Source organism: Corapipo altera, unplaced genomic scaffold (assembly GCF_003945725.1).
Source record: "Corapipo altera isolate COAL_440 unplaced genomic scaffold, ASM394572v1 0, whole genome shotgun sequence".
Lineage (NCBI taxonomy): Eukaryota > Metazoa > Chordata > Aves > Passeriformes > Pipridae > Corapipo > Corapipo altera.
In genome coordinates this window covers 13,059,482-13,079,916 of record NW_020884872.1, presented here as the reverse complement: position 1 = coordinate 13,079,916, position 20,435 = coordinate 13,059,482, and the positions used below count along the sequence as shown (strand labels likewise).

Genomic DNA, 20,435 nt, shown 5'->3' with positions numbered 1-20,435 from the left:
GCAGGCCCCCGCCGCAGGCCCCGGTTGCATCACCCGGCGCGAGGGCGGCCGCGGGGACCTTTCCCAGGGCTGCCCAGGGGCGCGCCTGAGCCGCTGCCTCCCCGCGGCGGCTCCGGCCGTGTCCCCGCAGCGCCGATCGCGGTCTTTTCCCCAGCCCAGTGCCCGTCCCCGGGCCGACCGGTGCCGCGCTGCGGGCGGGAGAGCGCTGGGGGCTGCGGGGCGGCGGCGGCGGCGCCGAGCGGAGCCGGCGATCAGGCGACCGCGCGGGACTCCTCACTTCCTGCTCGGGCCAAGATGGCGGGGGACGAGGCGGGAGTGACTCTGGGGCAGCCGCACCTCAGCCGGCAGGACTTGGGCACGCTGGTGAGACCCGCGGGGCGCCGGGGCGGCTGCCAGGGCTCGGCGGGGACAGCCGGGCCGCTCCGGATGGCTGGGGGGGGGCTGCGGGCCGAGAGGTTCTGAGACGCCTGCCGGCCCCGCCGCGGCCGTGCCGCGCTGAGGGGCCGCGGGAGCCCGAGGGACAGCGCTCTGGGGCTGGGCCGAGGGGCAGCACAGCGGGGCTGGGCCGAGGGGCAGAGCGGCGAGGCCAGGCCGGGGCGGCAGGCGCGGTCGGAGCGGCGGCGCTGGGAGCAGGTCGGGCCGGTCGCAGTGGGTGTGGGGCGCCCGGATGAGGCGAGTGAGAATCTCGGCGTCCCACCTGTGCGAGCAGAGCTTTTATGTCTCAGTGGTGGGTGCGCTTTTCCCCTTCTAAGGGCTGTCCTGTTCTGTGGTACTAAAGGCTCTTCTCTCTCCGAAGTAGAACCATAATTTGGTGCCGTGTGTCCCCAGCAGGCTCGAGGGATTGGCTGCCAACCCTACCTTGGTTGTTTTGCCAAGCAGATTTTCTTGGTTATTAAGATCTACCAAGAAAATCAGTTCAAAAAATCAGACCATCAGTTAGGTTGGAAAAGACCTCTGAGAAGATCATCGAGTTCAGCCTGCGGTGATCTTGCTTGTTAAGTGGTCTGGTCTGTCTCACTCATTACACCTCTGTGCTGACAAAACTACTCGAAAATCCTGTTGCTGCCCGCCCAGAACAGACTATTTGTGTGTTCAGTAATAGTATTCGATGTTCTCCGGGTTTGAGCACGGGAATTCTCTTTGTGCTATAGTGAGCGTGTTGGTCATCTCAGAAAGTTTCTTTACTTCCTCTCATTGTTGACCATCCCATTTCCCAGTCGGAAAAGGCACGGATAGGACTAGCTAAGAAGTCAGCAGGAATTAGCTTTATGGTCTCTCCTGCCCCTTTTGGGCCCTTGAGTGCTTACAGCTGACTGCAGCTTATTGCTGAGCGTGGCCTTATACCAGTCTTGCCAAAAAAACTCCCTGCGTGCACAATTGTACGGGAAGAGTTCTCCTGGTGGCAGAAATTGCATCACGCTGACGTGCTTGTCCCCCGGCCGCATGGTGCCATCTACAGGTCACGGTCCCATCGCAGGGCAGTGCTTTTCAGTTCGGTATACAAGAAATACGCGTTTAATTGTGTGTCTTAAGCGCTCAAGGCTTAGTTTGTATTGAACGTGAACATTTTATTCGTGTAATACTTGAGAACAAAAGGAGTGAGCTTACATTGTTGCACGGATGTGTTTATTTGATCATTGTGCATGTAACAGTGTGAACAATATGTGATTTAGTGTGCGTCTTATTTGTGTCTTAGCAAAATATTTATATCTTGTCCTGCACTGAGGACTCTTTTGCCATCCTGAATTGTTCCTTGAACTGAGCACCTCATCCATATGAATTCAGTGCAGGATGGAAAGTAGCTGTTAGCAGTTTCAAAAGTAGTACAGAGCAACAGTTCAGTGGATTTCAACACTTGTCCATTATTTGGACAAACAGCTTTAAGAAAACCCCAACCAACTCATCCAGAGTTATCTCTTTATCTACACAGAATGTATTTGTAAGTTTTTTACTGTGACCGTGGCTACCAGCAGGTTCACACAACAGAGTATTTAGGACAGCAGAATTTCTGTCTGGTACCTCAAGTTGCAATAACAGTATTTGAGGGAAAAATACCCATTAAAAATCCATGATAATAATGAAGTCTCTGGACCTATGGGCTCCAAAGTGATAGTTGTAATTATATATTGGCTGTAATGGGACCTTACACCAATTAAACAACTGTTTATTGACCAAGCTTTGTTTTTAAAACAACAGTGCAATTAATCATGTACCCCATTGAAAATTAACTTGAATTTGCCTGGTATGTGTCATTTAGGTTTGGGAGTATGTAAGGGTTTGGGGTTTTTTGTTGGAGGTTCTTTAGAGGTTTTTTGTTTTGTTTACCCCATCTGTAACACCCTGCAGCCAATACTGATTTACAGTCAGGGCTTTGGGTTGCAGCCTGTGCTGATTTACAGGCAGGACTTGGTTCACTTTTTGTCTTATTTCACACACATAAAAGACTGGAATGCATATCTAGAATTATTTCATTGAGCTTGCTTGGATTTTGCTGAATAGAACTATTGGATAATTTTTAAGGAAATACACATAATACTTTCTAAACACTTATATACAAGATGAATAAATTCTAAAATCTCCCTTATACAGGATGTGACCAAGTTGACGCCTCTTTCACCAGAAGTCATCAGCAGACAAGCAACAATTAATATAGGTAAAAACAAACTTATAAAAAAGAGGGGTGCATTAATGTGACTCTTTTTGGTCCTCCTGCAGTAGCAGATGGTGCCTATATGGCAACACCTTAAAGGTTCTTACTGAAACAGTTACATAGTAGTTTTAGAGACATGTCAAACCGTTTTGACTTGAAAAGCACCGATTTTGCTTCAGGAACACAGTGAATGGAGTGGGAATAGTTGCTAAAGCAAAGTTTATTTTACCTTGAAATTGAGCATTGAAATGAGTTTCATAAAAATGCAAGGTCTGTCCATTGGGAGCTCAATTTTTTTGTTTGTTTAAAACCAAAATGATGACAAACCCTGTGTGTGCTTGTGATGGGGGCTCTGGACTTACCTGCCGTGAAGAATTTGGAGTAATTGTGTGTTGATAATAATGGAACATTGCACAAAACTAAACAATGGCTTATTGACAAACATTTCCTTTTAAAACACAGGTACAATTGGTCATGTAGCCCATGGAAAGTCGACAGTAGTCAAAGCTATATCTGGAGTTCATACTGTCAGATTTAAAAATGAACTGGAAAGAAATATCACAATCAAGCTGGGTTATGCTAATGCAAAGGTGAGTCATTACTGCAGCAAATACATTACAGATGTGTTTCAAGGTGGATGTGAGCTTACAGGTAACTAACCCTTGAGGAGTTAAACATTTTTCCAATTCTAAAACATCACAGATTTACAAGCTGGATGACCCAAGCTGTTCTCGACCAGAGTGTTACCGATCCTGTGGAAGTAGCACCCCAGATGAGTTCCCTACAGATATTCCTGGCACCAAAGGGAACTTCAAGCTAGTCAGGTAACAGCTGTAAATGACTGGAATAAATTGTCTTTACTTCCCTTTGCCTAACTGAGAACAGTCAGGATTGGGCTGTGAGCTGAAATGGGTTGTTATGGCACATTCTGAGGTGGGGAGCACCCCTGATCTAAGGTGCTGTCTAAGGTGCCTTGGGTGATAAAACAAGATTCTTAATTCATGGTTATGATAAAATACATGGAGTGCTTACCAAGATTGACTGTGGCAGGCAGGCAGCCATTGCAAAACTACTGGTTAAAAGCTCTGTGTTCTTTATCCCACTGATTTTCTGCTTGTAGTAGATATTTAACATTGTCAGCAAAGAAGCAAATTAGTCCCTCAGTTTTTGGTGGCATGCTACTAGGAAACAAGAATTCTTCACTGGATAGGTTCAGGAAGGAACATAGTGAATCAACTGTTATGCACAGTAAAATCGTAAGGTTGGAAATGTAACATTGTCTCTTGTAGATAAATCTTCAAAGTGAAGTGTAGTTATAAGCATGTAACTAAAGATGCATGATTTCTTAAAGTTGGAGAATGGGAGATGTCTTTTAAAAGAGATAAGGGAAATCCCATGTGGTGTGTTTGTTGGTTTTTGGGTGGGTGGTGGTTTTGGTTTTTTTATTCTGGTGCATTTAACTCTAGTCTAATTTACAAGTAAATTGGTGAAATATTGAAGCAGTACCTAATATGGATATATGGTATTAAATCTTAAAACTCCAAAAAAGTATTCAGTAGCCATTGAGTAGTCTTTGTGTTCTAACTTTTAGGACTTTCTTGAAAATACTTTTAAGGTATTGCTTCTCAGCATCTGTCTCAAAATGTTTGTCTGTCTATTTTAAGGATGCTTTTAACTTCTGTGTTTGCCTATTCACTCACATAAATCAGTCAGAGGAACTGTTGGTAATTGGCTTTTGGACTTCTTTTTCACCTTCTCCTACAACAGGCATGTCTCTTTTGTGGATTGTCCTGGCCATGATATTTTGATGGCTACAATGTTGAACGGTGCAGCAGTAATGGATGCAGCTTTACTGTTGATAGGTAACAATTGCTACACAAAAGCAGAGCTCTGGTTTTTAGTATCATGAAGCAACTTTATATGGGCTTTAAAATCTGTTGGGATGTGGTGAATAGTTAAGTGAATGCAGTTGGGATGTGTTAAAGAAAATAAAATGATGCTACAAACACAATGTACTTGTTGTTTTAAACTAGTCTGGCAGCTGGCCCCATGGGAAGATTAGTTAGGTAAGATGAAACCTTGAGTATAGTACAGTAAAATTTATATCTTTTTATGGAGATAGATTAGCTGGAAGTACATTTTGAGTTTCTCTGAACATTCAGTTTCCTTTAAATATGTATGTAGTCTTTGCTATCCAGGAGAGTTCACAAACAACAGTAGAAAGAGTAAACCCAGAGGAATACAGGCAAAATTAGGGTACAGGAGATTTAAGTTGATTCAGACAATTTTAGCTCTGATTTTTGTATGTCTTAAGAACATTAGTCATTTCTTCCACCTCTTTAGCTCTAGAAAGCCCAATAGACCAAACTTCAAGTGAGATTAACCACCATAATGGCACATCAGGCCAAAGCTGGCTTCTTAGATGGCTGAAATCCAAACCATACTGATGGCAACCCTATTCACATACTTGATCTAATTATTGTATGACACTTTGGGGATCTTGGCATTTTTATGGCTTTACTGATAAGAAAGTTGTAAGATTTTTCTTAAAATATGAATTGTCTGTTATACTGTAGTCAGTACTGAGATGTCTGAAGAGCTGAAGGGTGGAGTAAGTCAAGTAGACACAAGTTAGCCTGTTAATATCTTTGGAAACTGTAGATGGGTGTTTCTTCTGGGAGCAAGTGGAACGAGGGAACCACTCTGGCAACCTCTCACCTGTCACACATTGTGCCGATGGTACAACCAGCAGTTATGGGGCAGAATAGGTGCTTATTGACTTGGTTGCTTCACATGTAGCTTACTGAGAGACAACTGCCTTGTTTGTTTGTTTGTTTTTATAAAGATGCAGTAGAAAGTAGATGTCCTAACTGTAGAAGTTTTTTCTATCTTTATAGTTTCTATATTGCAGTCACTTCTCTTCTTTCAGCTGGTAATGAGTCATGCCCTCAACCTCAGACCTCAGAACATCTAGCTGCTATAGAAATCATGAAACTGAAGCACATTTTGATTCTACAGAATAAGATTGATTTGGTGAAGGAGAGCCAGGCTAAAGAACAGTATGAGCAGATCCTTGCATTTGTACAAGGTAAGTTTTCAAGAGCAGAAATCCAGTCAGTGGTTGAAATTCATTGTTGAGACATGGATACAGGGGGTTTTCTGTGTTTATAGAAAAGCTTCTCTTAGACAATGCTGATGTACATAATCTGTGAATATGGAAACTAGACCACTGGAGTTGTGCCTCTTACCCGTTTCAGACTGATTAAGTGCAAGAGTGGTAATGCTGTTGGTCAGAGCTCTTGATGTAAAACTGATAGCAATGGCTCTTATCCAGTAGCTTTCACTGCATTTGTAGTTTCTTCTTGGCTTGTTTCTTTGGTGGAGATTTTACTGTAATTTTAGTGCAGCACAGGAAAGAAGGAAGCAATACTTGCTAGAGGCACCTTGTAGGTGTAGATGTGTTAATTTCTTTTCTCCAATCACAAAAGATTGGTCTTTCATCTGTCTCTGTAAATCCAGTTTGGGCAGTGTTATCCTACTCTGTAAAGTTCTGCTGAACTTTAGTGCTCTGGGTTTCATCTTTCCTGGGAGCTTCCACTGCTTTCTGTTTATCTGCATTAGCTGAGGTGTGTGACAAGCTGCAAAACTGGATTGTCACCTGCAGAAGTAGCCAATGGCTCTTTCTTTTTTTGTAATTCATAATTGTTTCCTTGCAAAAACTGTTCATAACAGCTCTGTCAGAGTGGCTTGATGTGTAAATTTGGAGTTTGAGAACTGGAGTTAGCACAAGAAACAGAGATATAATTAAACCTCGTAATATTTAACAAACCTGGAAAACTAAATGCATCCTTTCATAAAATTAGGATTTTTCTAATATACATACTTGCACTGCAAAACTGGGAAAATATAGATCATTAAAATGACAGGAAACTTAGTTTGTCAGAATGAAATCTGACTGTAACATTAGTACAGATGTGTCAAACACTGAGATATCAAATCTCTCTGAGGAAATCTTAAGAATATTTCTGATCACAATGCAGGACGTGGATTTTCCCCTAGAGTGGAAAATTATCTCGCACAGTGTTCAGAATGCCTTGAAAAGGTGTGGCTGGTTTGAGTTAAAACATTGCAGGGCAGGATAAATGCTTTGATACTGCTTTGAGAAATACACATATAACACACCATGAAATTCACTGGTGTTTTCAACAATCACAAATCGCTTGGTTGTGTTGCTGTAAATACTCTTCTTAAAGCTTGATGTTGAACTTGATTTTGTTTTAGGTACAGTTGCAGAAGGGGCTCCAATAATTCCAATCTCAGCACAGTTGAAATACAACATTGAGGTAGTTTGTGAGTACATAGTGAAGAAAATCCCAGTCCCTTTGCGAGACTTCACATCTGAACCAAGGCTTATTGGTATGTAAATGCTCAGGTCTGGGCTTTTGTGGCCAACCACTGACTGAAGGTGTCTACACTTAGAATGTCATCTTGCTGAGTGCCCTGAAAAGAGGTGGATTCTAAAAGAATATTTAGGGTGCTCTTATTTTAAAACTTGCATATTTTCTGGAAGCTGTATTGTTTGTTCTCTTAATTGCTGTTGGTTTTGTGTGTATTCTGTGCATATGACAGGACTAAAATGCAATAGAGATGAGAAATTTATCTGTACCTTAAAAACATTCCTTTCATTGTCATGAATTTAATTTTGATTTTAAAAGTACAGAAAAACTGATGAATTTGATAATTAAATTATTTCCATGAAAATCTTATGGATAGGTTGGTCAGTCTTTTTGTGTTAGTCTCTTGTTCCCTGGATATAATTGTCAGAGTCTCGGTTCTTCTCCAGCATATTAGGAAATTCAGTTCCACTACAATGAATTAATTGGTATTTTTTTCCAAATAAACTATAGGAGTCCTACAAAACATACTTAGAATGCTTAACAATTGACCACATTAAATCAAGGTCACAGTATTCACTATGACTACACTGAATGAAGGTTCTGGTGTTCACAATTGGCATTGTGAATATTGCAGGGGCTTTGTAATATGGTTGATGGTTACTTTCTTTTTTAGATACTGATGGTTAAGTTGCTTTCTGCTAGGCAAACAAAAATTTATGTATATGAGCAGCTTAAATGGTTTTGAGGACAAAATCAACTGTATCCCTAAAAATTGGGAATAAAATGTTCATCATTACAATTGTAATATTTATAAATATGTGTATACTTTCATAAGAATAGAGAAGCAATTAGAGTTGCTAAAGAAAGATCTAATATCTAAAAATCTGATATTAAAAATAAATCTGGTCATGGTCTATTCTTTTCAGTAATTAGATCTTTTGATGTCAACAAGCCTGGCTGTGAAGTTGATGACCTTAAGGGAGGAGTAGCTGGTGGCAGTATTCTAAAGGGTGTCTTAAAGGTAACCTTTTCTCTTTCTTGACTGGAGATTTTTAATTACAGTAATGAGTAGAGTTTTTTCATGCTTAGTACAAAATGAATCTATATAATGAATTTGGTTTTTAAAACTCAAATACAGTCAGGTGGCACTTATCCTTCCTGTCTGTACCTCATTTTTACTTTCAAGTTTTAAGATACCAGAACAGGAAGCACTCATTTTAATTTTTTAAATATATTTTTGTTATTGTAATCTAACCTGTTGCTAATAACTATACTGATTTAATCACTTACAAAATTGAAGGAGCTATTCTTTTTTCCTGTCCTACCACTTTCACTTGATCAATTATTGCAGGGCAGAAAAGAGCAAAAGAACTTCATAAGTACCTCAGGAGTATGTGTCTCACTTCCCCACTTAAGTTTTTCTGTATATTTTAATTTTTTTATTTTGCTTGCTTTCCATCAATAGATGGAAATTTTAAAAGTTGTTCTTCTAGGCTGGAGGGCAGACTGCATCTTTGAACATTTATACAGCATGTGTTTTCTTTGTTTTGCAGTGTATGGATGCTGATCAGTTACATTGAGTGAATTAACTCAATGTTTCTCAGAGCTGAAATATTTCTAAATTAAATACAGTGTTTAAACATTTAACTTAAATTTATATGTTGGAATTATTGCAGATAAAGATTCTTTCCTAAAGCAGTTTTATAAATTGTATTGAAATCAGTTGTTACATTGGCTGTAAGTATTGTTCAATTTGCAGTTAACAGTGCAACAGAAATCCTAGAAGTTCTACAGTAGCCCGCAGCCAAGGACTTGTTTAAAAAATAGATCTTGGGATATGTAAGTTTTATCTGTGACTAGTTAGTTTTGTGTTCCTGTGAAACAGCCAGTTAATCCCTTTTTCACATTTGTAATTAGGTGGGCCAGGAAATTGAGGTGCGGCCTGGTATTGTGTCCAAGGACAGTGAAGGGAAACTCATGTGCAAGCCAATCTTTTCCAAAATTGTGTCACTCTTTGCTGAACACAATGATCTACAATATGCTGCTCCAGGAGGTCTTATAGGTAAGAATATTATCTTATTAAAAGACTTATTCCTTCATGCTTATTGAAAACACTTGGTTTCATTCAGCAATGAATTTCAGTGTAATCAACAAAGATACTATGAGCAATTTTAAATAATTCATATATAGAGAGATAGGGTTGGTGTGCAAATTGGATATTTAAACTATAAATAATTTTCCTGAATGTCACTGGCCAATGCAGATCAATTTGCACTGTTAGTTGTACTGGCTTTAACGGTAGAATATTTCTTCATCTGTTTAGACAGAGCTCACAGTCTTGCTGACATTCTGAAAATGCTGTCCAGGTAATAGGGAATTCCCAGGACATTTTCAGTTTGCTGGTTTTAGATCTCCTTCAAATATTTCAATACATAAAAGTGAGAGGTACCTTGCAGTTACTCCTCGTGCCTTTCCCTGTTGCGTTGCAGGTGTTGGCACCAAGATTGACCCAACCCTGTGCCGAGCTGACCGAATGGTGGGGCAAGTGCTTGGTGCAGTTGGGGCACTGCCAGAAATATTTACAGAGCTAGAAATTTCCTATTTCTTGCTGAGGCGACTATTAGGGGTGCGCACTGAAGGAGACAAGAAAGCTGCAAAGGTCTGTACCCCTTCTTTTGTTTTTCCTGGTTTTGCTGCTTGTGCTAAGTTTCATTGCTGAGTACATTTCTTTCATCTTATATAGCAATTTTGTCTCCCCTTTGATATAAGCTTGCCACTAAACTAATCTGCTTCTTTATTACAAGAATGCTTTTCAGAGGAGTAGGAATTCATATCAGAGTAATTTAAAGTAGCATAAAGTATTTATGTGTCTAAATGTTCTTCTAAACATACTGCTCTTTGCTATCACCCTATTCATTTGTGCAATACACATACTGATCTACTTACATGCTTTTTGTAGATTTTCTCTCTGAAGAGCTTTTTAAAGCTAAGTATTTTTGAAATACTGTAGTTAAAAAGAAACTGAGCTTGAGGCACAGCACAGACTTCTGTTACATGATCCGTTTTACACAAATCAACTAAAAGATCATAGTTTCCCCTGTTAGCATTTAAATCTATAAACTGCCTCATGCCACAGTAAGTGAAGTGGTTCAGTGCTCTCTTATCCTGTGAAATGAATCATTTCTGATAATTTTTTTGTAGGCATAAGGTAAGTGAGAATATACAAATTAATTAAAAGAATGGTATAACATCACAGTTTGTAGCAATGTCTGTGACTGTTTGTGCTTTTAATACAGTATGTGCAATCATCAGTATATTTCATAGAAAATATAGAGAAATCCCAAGAGAATACATCATACCGAGGACCCAAAGGACTACATGTACAGCATCATTATGTATTTGTCCTTTTGCATATAAATCTTTATGCACTGACAGTGCTGTGCATGGTTTGTGTGTGTGTATATTTACAGTATTTCTCATCTATACCTTTTTTGTGGCAAGAAGGTAACAGAAGATGTTCGAGACTGTCTGTGGTATTTTTTTTAGTACCAAAGCTTATGTTTCAGAGTTTTGTGTGTCTGTCTTCAGGTGCAAAAATTATCGAAGAATGAAGTTTTAATGGTAAACATAGGATCCTTATCTACTGGAGGGAGAGTCAGTGCAGTAAAGGCTGATTTGGGGAAGATTGTGCTAACTAACCCTGTATGCACAGAAGTGGGAGAAAAAATTGCCCTGAGTCGAAGAGTTGAGAAACACTGGCGGTAAGTTGGTGCTAAATTGGTAGAGTACCTGGTTGCTATATTGTTAACAAAAAAATACATGGATCTGGTTTTCTTCTGGAATAGGTAAGTGCATGTCTGTTTTAAAAATTCCTCTGGATTCTCCTAACATATTGGCACCATTGTCATGGAATGCTTCCTTTCATTGCTGGCCTCTTCTTTTTAAACAAATGTTATGATTGGATGGGTACGTATTAGTTAACAGACAAGGGAACACCTCAGGGTCCTGGTTTGTTGCCAAAACTGCCATGCTGTGAATTGAGCTCACAGCAGGCAATCTTGGCAGAGGGAGTTGAAAGTTCTAATAATGCTAAGCCAAAGCCTGTCTTTATACACACCTCAATCCATGATGTTCTACCCGTGGAGCTGGACGTGATTTTCAGTGCAACCTGGAAGTAGCAGCAGGGGAATGGAGAAAGGATGTTCTAAGGTTCAGGCATTTTATGTACTATGAGCAGAGAAATAAATTCTCAACTGGATTGACCCATTCAAATTACAAATATAAAATGTCTGACTACACAGAAGCATCTGGAGGCTGACAATTATGAACAGAATTGGTTATGATTCATTTTAATCATAGTGCCAGACTCTGTTTTAGATGATTACGATACTGTACCTGTTACATGTTCCATAAGCCTCCATGAATAAGAACATAAGGATATTTAGATTTGTTGGTTCTGCACAGCCCTTGTAGTAAAAGAGAGCATAGCTGTTTTTACAAGAAATCTCTATGAAAAGGAACTGAGCTTTAAATATCCATGGATGCATGTTTCTTTTTCAGATAACAAGAAAGCGTAGATGGGAATTTAGTGCTTGCTGTCTCAGCAAGATGACAAATTAGGGAAGAGATTTTTCCCTGAAAAACAAGCCAAACCAAGGCAAAAGATAAAATGTCTTGAACAGGAGGCGAAAAAAAAAAGGCAGGAAACAAATCAAGTAAAGCAAAAGGAAGAGAGAAACTATGTTGGAAATTATGCCTCTTTTTTTTGAGCTATAGACTGATAGCCTGTGCAAATTTTAATATGTCTTTTGTTGCTTCTGTAGATTACTTCCCAGTTGAAAAACATGACTGTATTTTGTCCCAAAGCCTACCTGTCTCTGGATTATGGGATGGGCAAGTAGTGGCAGCCTGCTGTAAAGATAGTTATGAAAAGTTGACTCCTATGCTGTATCAAAAAGACAAAGAGACAATGTAAGGAAACTAGAAGTTGAGAAAAGGGAAACAAGGCAAACTGGGAAGAGCAGCATAATAAAATGCAGTTGGAGTAAAGATAATATACAGCTGGTACTGAGAAAAGGAACTTGCAGCCTGAGGCAACAGAGCACTGAAAATACAGAAGAAAGTGAGAAAGCAAGAGGCAAAAAGGAGGTATAAAATAGACAGTATATATATAGAGAGAGGCATAGAAAGAGGTTAAACAGCAAATGGGATACACTAGTGGTTCCAAGGATCAGTTAACTTAAAGGTTGACAAGTTATGACCTATGGATACGGTACAAAAAAGTGGGAAATGCTGAGTTAATGTACTTCAGTTCCTTTGGTGGTGTCCCAAGACAGGCTCTACTGCTTAGCAAGTTAGAGATACAATTGAGATGTGTATCTCCTTCCCAGAAAGTGGAAAGATGTTGAAGACAGTTGTATTAATAACATGGAGTGCCTGCTGACTGTGGAAATGGACATATTCTGAATTTTTTTTTTACAAGCATATTCTTCTGAGGCAACAGTGGCCTATAAAAAAGGCCTTAATTTTGCTGAGTATAAATAGTAGAACTTGCCTGAGAGTTGAGTTACCATCACAGGTTACATGTTAATTGAGAGTTACAGCTGTTTGTATTCTTACTGCTCATCTTGTCTGAATTTTCATTTTCATTTCTATTTGAAAATAATGCAGCACTTCAGGCATAGGGGAAAGAGATCAAGTTGTGAATAGATTTACAGTCCACCAGGACTGTAAATAAGTTATAACATTTTCAGATTTTCATCTTATTGTTCAAGGGTACCTCCTTAGCTGGTTACAAATCTCCTCTGTCCCTCATCCTTTTCTATTCTGTGTTTCCACTAACCAGTCTGAGATCCTATAGGATGTTTTGGGTGGGAGACAAGTGGAGAAAATGCAAAATGTAAGAACTGAAGGCATAAGAATGACAGAAGGATGTTGACTTATCCAGGATATTTCTGCCTACTATTAAAAGTAATATAAACTGTTCTTCTGTTTGCAGTTTAATTGGTTGGGGTCAGATCAGAAGAGGAGTGACAATCAAGCCAACTGTTGATGATGACTGAAGAACAAAAGAGTGCTTCATTTTTAAAGATGAAGTGCCTATTTCTATTTTGGAGGGGGTGTATTTTCACAGTGGAATTGGAAGCTGTGCAAACAGTATTTTTGAGTTGTATGGCTGTCCTTGTACATTTTATTGAATTTTACCCTCTTACTAAAATACTAGTCACTATCACCATTAAAAGTGTAAAAGAATTGGCGTAGAAGTGGGTTTAATTATCCACATTTTAGTAAAAATTAATTGTACATGTCTCATGGCATGTCTAATTTATGTTATTTTGTGTTTCAGACATATCTGTTTAATATCAGTCAAACCAGCCCCAGTGTAACACACAAACCATAAATCTGGTATTGAAATAAAATATTGCTTATTTTCATTAATTCATACAGTTTTTCTGAGTAACAAAAGACTGCAGTGATTGTTCAACCAGTACAAGAATTAAAAGCAAAAAACCAAATACTTCTTGGAGGACTAGTACCTTTTCTGCACAACATCTTGTTTTGCTTAGACAGCTGTTTACAGCAAAAAAATTTCTAGTTTTGTTTCTATGGTTCTGATTTTAGGAATCTACAGTATTACACTTTGTAATTAGGATGGCAGTGTTGGCTGACTTAAAGTTGTCACTTCTGATATTACAACATGTTTTCTTAAACCCCCAAAGAAAAACTATAAGCAAACTGGATCTGAACTGGCAGTACTGGTTTTGGCCTACTTTAGTATGGATTTATGAAAAGAATGTGATTAATTTGAAACATAATGTTTGTCATCATGGAACTCTGTGTGGGTGACCTGGGAGCTCTTTATACAGTAGGAATAAACTACTTACTTCAAAATTATGTTGAGCAAATACAAAATATCTGGAACAGCCTGTAGAAGGAAATGATTTGGGATGAGGGTGGGGTAGTGGTGGTGGAATTCTGAATAAGATAAGGAAAAAAGGTGTAAAACCACTTTTGCTCAGCTAGCCTGAATCACACTCCTCAGGAGAAAACAATGTAATAAACTTACTGTAGGGTGCTAATACTTTAATCCATTTAGATTTCATGTCTTCATTTGTACTAATATATATAATTCTAGCTATTTTATATACTAGACTGTTTAGCAAGTCATGCTACTTTCCATATTTTTATACAAAGTGTGATGTTTGTTTTCAAAGCTTGGTTTCGGTTGTATTCAATATCTTCAAGGGCTTTCTAAAGGTAAACACCATTTCACTCATCAAAGTGGACTTCAGTGAAAAAGCTTGAGTTTTGTTCCTGATTTTGCACTGTATTTCGTATTCCCTTATTCTGTCTACATTCCTGTACTTGGTTTCTCCATTTGTAAAGTATGTCTACCTCACATGGTGCTGAGAGTAAATACATTAATTTTTGTATAGTCCTTCTCCATTTTAAAAGCAAGAGTCAGCTGTAGTTCTCTCTCTCTCTCAGTACTTGAGCAGTCTACAATCTTAAATGTGCCTGTTTCAAGAACTGCATCTTCCATGCTTTGGAAGTTAATTTCTGTAACTCTGAACTCTAGGAAATAGAATTAATTTAAGCCTTACCTAATGTGGGAGCCATGAGGGTGAGCACAAAAGAGAAAGTGAGCCACCACAGAATGCTTGGATGGCACCACCAGGGTGAAATCTAGCCCAGAAAGTTCTTTCTCAGTGCACTGCATCTGTGGGTCTAATGAAACACACGTGCTGAAATGCTTCTGAGAAACTGGTTAAGCACCCATAGACATTTTTAGGCATTCCAGTATTTTGGAGATTAGGCCTTAATCTCTTGATCTGTAATTTAAGGAATACAAGTGCCATAATCTTTCCAAAGCATTTAATGTACTCCTTCACTTGGGTAGTTAACACATGCAAAGTACTAGTATCATCCTGGTTCATCCTTCCAGCTAAACAGCCACAGATCATTACTTAATTTAGGTCTACAAAGTGACTTGATACCTCTGTAGTTGGTAACACGTACCTGCCTGATAAAGCTGATATCAGTAACACTAAGAAATGCTTTAGAGAAGTGTCTTGTTCCCTTTGTTTTTCTCATGGGGTGCATGGGGACTGGTGGGAACTAGAGAGAGAATAGCAGCAGGGAAGTGAATTCTGCTTCTGACCGAGTTGTGCATCAGCCTGCTTTCACAGGGGCACTTCCAAGCTGGGCAAGGCTCTTGGAGCAGCTGCAGCCCTCTCCCAAGGCAGTTTCTCATACTCTGGGCTGTTCTCTGCTTCCTTCTTGTGCTGGACCTACAGCTGTTATTTGTGCGTGCACACTGTGCCACACAGCGCTGCCCAAGAGTGGTGTGGTGCCTGTGGAACAGGGTCTGACTCAAAGTCTGCTCCTGATCCTTTCCAAGAGGGGGAGGGATGTTAGGGGCATGGATGGGTACAATCTGAGGTCTCAGCTGTGATGTATATAAACAGTGTGCTGCATATTTTGTCACACCAGGGTTAGGGGCTGGAAGCAGGTCACGTGCAGAGTTCTTTTTTTGCCACCAAAATGTTACATTTTCTCTAACTGGAAAGCTTTGACTGCTGGCATGAGTAAAGAGTAATGGGGTTGAATAATGCGATTTTGGGAATGAACGAACACATGAAGCACATGACTGCAGCATCGGAGAGCCGGGTATGAACAGTGTAAGTGTAGATATATTATGTGCTGGTGTGTCTGTACCACCCACTCTGCAGTCACTGAATTGTGATGCTGAGATGCAGCTGAATGACAAGCGAAAGCGATGCCATGTACAACTAAGGAAGCTGAAAATTATTTGAATTTTCCTGGCCAGCATGAAAACAGTAACAGATGAACAGTGAGCTCTCTCACTTTACCAGTTATTTGTTTCAGAGTGATTTTATTTTTATTTTTTTGCCCTTCACAGGTCAGATTTAGCTGCCTGAAGGTAGGTGTGCAGTTGCACTTCAAATGGGCTGGGTAGCCAAGCTATCAGCAGCTGTCACACTTTTCCCATTATGGAGCAGTAGCTGGACAGAGCAGGTACCCGGGGTGGCACCAGCACCTGCCTGTAGGTAACTGTACCTCTTCCCATGATCTGTCAGAATATGGTACCTCTTCACTATGGGGAGGAAAGAATATCACCTCGAAAAGTATTTCACAAAAGACTTCTGGTATGTAAGAAACCTGCCAGACTAGTGCAAGTTAACAACTACTACCAGGTTTGAGTTTATTCTTTGATTGTATCAACATTGGCCTTCAAAGCCCTGGTTTCATGAAAATGTGGGGAGTCGCTATCTGAATTTCATACCGAAGCTTCCTCTAAGGCATTAGTACATACATACTTACATTACTTAACTTGCACATAAACAACACTACCTCACTAGAAAGAGATCAGTGAATGGTTGAGCAGAAACTAAACAGAGCAATTCTGTGATGAAGAGGTAAGAGTTTCTACTGCATGATGCTTGTTGAGGTTCATTCTTTGAAGAAACAGCTTTAGAACACCAAGGAAGATATAATCTCAAAAGGATTAGACTCAACAAAAATTGTTGCATTGTATACTTTCAAAAGAGAGGATTTGGGGAAAATTGTTTTGTAATCATAGCTATAAAGCCAAAAAGATACTGCTCCTTTAACCACCTTGGCTCTACCACGCATTATTTCAATTTTAAGAAGGCTGCTTTAACACAAACAAGTAGATATCTTGTGCAATGGTACAAAGTTAAAGTGCTGTGTCAGTAATTATTTCTGAGACTTCAGTGTGTATTTGGGAAACACCATTACCAGCCAAATCTCAGATTTTGTTCTGAAGGGATGAAGCATGAACTTTACATGAACATCTTTGTCGATTTTGTTCTAGTACATACAAAATTTAAAATCATTTTTAAGCTATGTTTTAATTGCATTTGTTTTATAGCACTTTCAAAAATGCTTCCTTCTAGCTCACTGCAAAAGAGAGTTCCTGCTGTTTTTCCATGCTGAGTCATGTTGATGAGCCTGCAGGCTGCCTGCAGGAAAGGTTCAACCTGCTGCCCCGGCCTTGTTCCCAGGCTGGTTTCCCATCAGTGCTCCTGCCAGTGTAAAGTCCCAGCTATGCTGCCCCTGCTGTTCTGGATCAGTTCTTGCTGCCAGGCTGGGGCTAAACATTTATAAAGTTTCAAACACCAGCCCCTCCTTAACACCATCACCCCTGCCCAGCCACAGAGCACCGACTGCTGGTTCCCAGCCCCCACAGCCTCCTGGCCCTGCAAAGGCCCTTGTGCATCCATGACCTGTTCAGTTGCCTTTTACTGACATCCCAGACACTGTGGACACCACTCTTCATTGATCAGTTCTTCCATTGCCACAATTCTTTTGGCACAGCTGGATTAATGGCTGATGTTCACTTGCCATAATGCTAAAATTACTAAAGTGCCCTGTCTTCGTGTTGCTGCTTTTGTTTGTGTAAAGCTACATCTGTACATGCTCATCTTATCTTCCATACATCTCCAGTCCATCCCACTGGCATAGTAAAAGTGCATGTTTCACACCTTTCCAGACTAAAACCAGGTAGAATAAATGTTCTTACAGAGATTTGGGTATATGGTAAATAACATATCAGCTGTGACAGTCAAAAACTGTATGTAAGTGATACAAGTATGTAAATAAGTCTTCCCCTTTCTTGCCTTGAAAGGATTAAAACCCAAACAAAACAAACAGGTCTCATTACATGGGCAATATGCAATGAAGAATGAGTAAGCAAGAAAATTTTGTTGCCAAGGAACAGACATCTTGTTGAAGGAATTACCTCAAATATTTAAATAAATACATATTCCTCAATAACTTTTATAAAACAAGGAACTAGAACACCATGCCCAAGAATGGATGAAAACTGCTGAAATATTTCAGCTGAAGTTAATATATATGATATTTACTTGTGTAGAGGAAAATTTCATTAAGAAATTGCAGGATATGCATTTATAAAACACCAGTTCAAGCAGTTGCTTTCTAAAGTCTAGTACACTTTTTTAGTATTTCAGTACATTTGGGAAAAAAAAAATTAAGATTCACTTAATTAAGTCTTGTGTTACACAATCCTAAGGATTCAAATGAATTGGGGCACCAGCTCTTGTTTAGAGCCTCTGTGTGGGCATTTGTAAAGAAACCCAGCATACTAGACTGGATTCCTTATGTCATTTGGAAAGCCCCTTCCCCTGCCAAACATTACAGCCTTCTATGTTTAGTTATTTTGGTTTATTTAGTTTTCAATGAAGATCTGAAAAGTGTTTTCTCCTACAAATACGCCTTAAGGTTCTCTAACTCATTTTTCTTCCTGGTTTTGCTTAATCATCTATTTGATTATGTAATCCATTATGTGTCTCAAAATATCTCATTTACAATGTCGTCCTCGCTACCACACAACAGAATTAAGCCAAAGCTTTTGCAAGTTTTCATTAAAGCAGCTTTTTTTACCTTGAGGACTAGCACTGGGCATACAGAAATAGCATAATTTTTTGTACTTTTTCTGGGTTACAGCCAAAATGCTGCCGATAACATAAAGTTTAGCAACAAGTATTTTTATTTCTTTAATCTGGGTCCCATTTATTGCTTTGGCAGTAATTGCATACAACTTAATCCTTTATAAATCTAGCATGGAGCCATACTTCTCACCAAAAAGAGGTATGGGGGTGTAATTAGTCCTTCCACTGCAATCACAAGTATTCACATTCTCCATATGGTTTGGCTTCTTGTCTCTTGCCTAGTTGTCTGTTAACACGTATTAAACATGCTGAGCCAGCAAACACTGGCACAGCCCTGCAAACCATGTACCTGTGTCTTTAGGCACACAGTGTCCTGTTAACACTAGTGGGGCCATTATGCACGTAAAGGTGAGCTTGTGCTTTAAGTGTTTTGGAAACTGTGATCTTAAATTACTTCCATTTTCCTGAAAGCTTAATTCTTCCTTTACATTACTTCACGCTGTTGCTATTCCACCACAGTGTATGTTCACACTGGGAATTAATTTTTGCAGTTAAAACTTGACATTTGTCTTTGAAAGCATTTGGAGCCTTATGGGAATGTGTCTGTTTTGACACATAATGTCACAGGAAAATGGACTCTGGGTACATACCAGTCCAACCTGGCAAGTCATGGACTACTGAAAAGCTGTTCCAGGTAGGAGCAGATCACCAGCGCCCATCCATTTGAGTACAGACTCCACACCAGAAGTCAGGTGAGGACAGGAAGAGATGAGGGCCTTCTTCAGAGAATCCTTCAGTTTTAGAAATTTAAATTTAATTTGCTTTGCTTCCTACTTTTGCTCCATTCTTAATTCAAGTCCCATGAGTCCAATCCTGTATCACATTTATTTGTACGTAAAGATTAGAAAAGAGGTTGGCTTATACAGTACCAGGGGAACTCAGCTTTCAGTTCAGCATAGGAACTTTCACCTATGGGTTGGTTTCAAAGCATCTTTGTGGCTCACTCAGGACACAGTTAATGTAGCTACACAAGAGTTTTGTTGGAAAGAGACCAAATAACAGAGCTTTGAACTGACAAATACAACCCTAAAAATCAGTGTTGTCCTACTAAATTCTCCCTCAAATAAGGTTGGTTCCTTAGTGTAATGGGTTGTTTTTTAATGTCCTCCCAGAGAAACAGGGAGGGGCTGGCACAGTCCTATTTCAAAACACAACGCTTATATAGTCACCGAGGCAGATAACCCTCAGGGCCATCTACAACTCCATTAGCCAAGAAGAGAAAATAGAAATACCTTTTAGTGCTTTGAATCTTCTCTACCCTTTGTTTTTCAAGGTCCATCGGTGCTGACTTCCAACAATGTTATCAGATTGAACATTTACTACTCCTTTTACCTTTATTACATGTACCCATCAACAACTCTGGAGGCCCTATCTTTGATTCATGGACAAATAAGGCAACTGAAATGTGAACTTACAGAATTATAGAGTAAATCATGGACTTTTTTTTTCATGTCCTGCCTCATGAATGAGAGTTTAAACTAAGAGGATATTATTTGAAATTGTAGAATAAATAATTAACTTTCCTACCCAATTAAAAATTCCTTTAAGCTTGCACAGCACTTAATAAGGAAGCATTAGAAATAAAATTGCCTATGAAACTCTTCCTTTAACAACCAACTATTAACAAGTCTACTGAGTACTTGTAAACCAAGATATTTCCAAGATTTAAATGCAGACAAATAACTTACCAGTTCTCCACAGGATGCAAGGGACTACCGCCCAAAACAAGGACCACCCTGCTGTTTAAATGTAAGATCTGTTTTAATCTTTTTTTAATATATTTAGCTTTTCAATTAAAAAAACCCAACTTTTTCTTTTTCTCTCTTTTCTTTTCTTTTCTTTTCTTTTCTTTTCTTTTCTTTTCTTTTC

General features: G+C 39.4%; 1 protein-coding gene across 1 annotated transcript; it reads left to right on the top strand.

Moving 5' to 3' along the window:
* The first annotated feature begins 243 nt into the window (after positions 1–243).
* Positions 244–13,941, top strand: EIF2S3 (eukaryotic translation initiation factor 2 subunit gamma). The gene is made up of 12 exons (XM_027636985.1): positions 244–363; positions 2,590–2,653; positions 3,113–3,240; positions 3,353–3,474; positions 4,418–4,512; positions 5,580–5,738; positions 6,932–7,066; positions 7,974–8,068; positions 8,965–9,109; positions 9,537–9,706; positions 10,636–10,808; positions 13,046–13,941. Exons 1-12 carry the CDS (start codon positions 295–297, stop codon positions 13,107–13,109), a joined length of 1,419 nt encoding a protein of 472 aa, XP_027492786.1. The 5' UTR covers positions 244–294; the 3' UTR covers positions 13,110–13,941.
* The last annotated feature ends 6,494 nt before the right edge of the window (positions 13,942–20,435 follow it).

Coding starts and splice junctions, on each gene's coding strand:
- EIF2S3 (XM_027636985.1), top strand. CDS start 295: ATGGCGGGGGACGAGGCGGGAGTGACTCTGGGGCAGCCGCACCTCAGC. Junction 7,067..7,973: donor ATCTGAACCAAGGCTTATTG/GTATGTAAATGC, acceptor TATTCTTTTCAG/TAATTAGATCTTTTGATGTC. Junction 10,809..13,045: donor AGAGTTGAGAAACACTGGCG/GTAAGTTGGTGC, acceptor TTCTGTTTGCAG/TTTAATTGGTTGGGGTCAGA.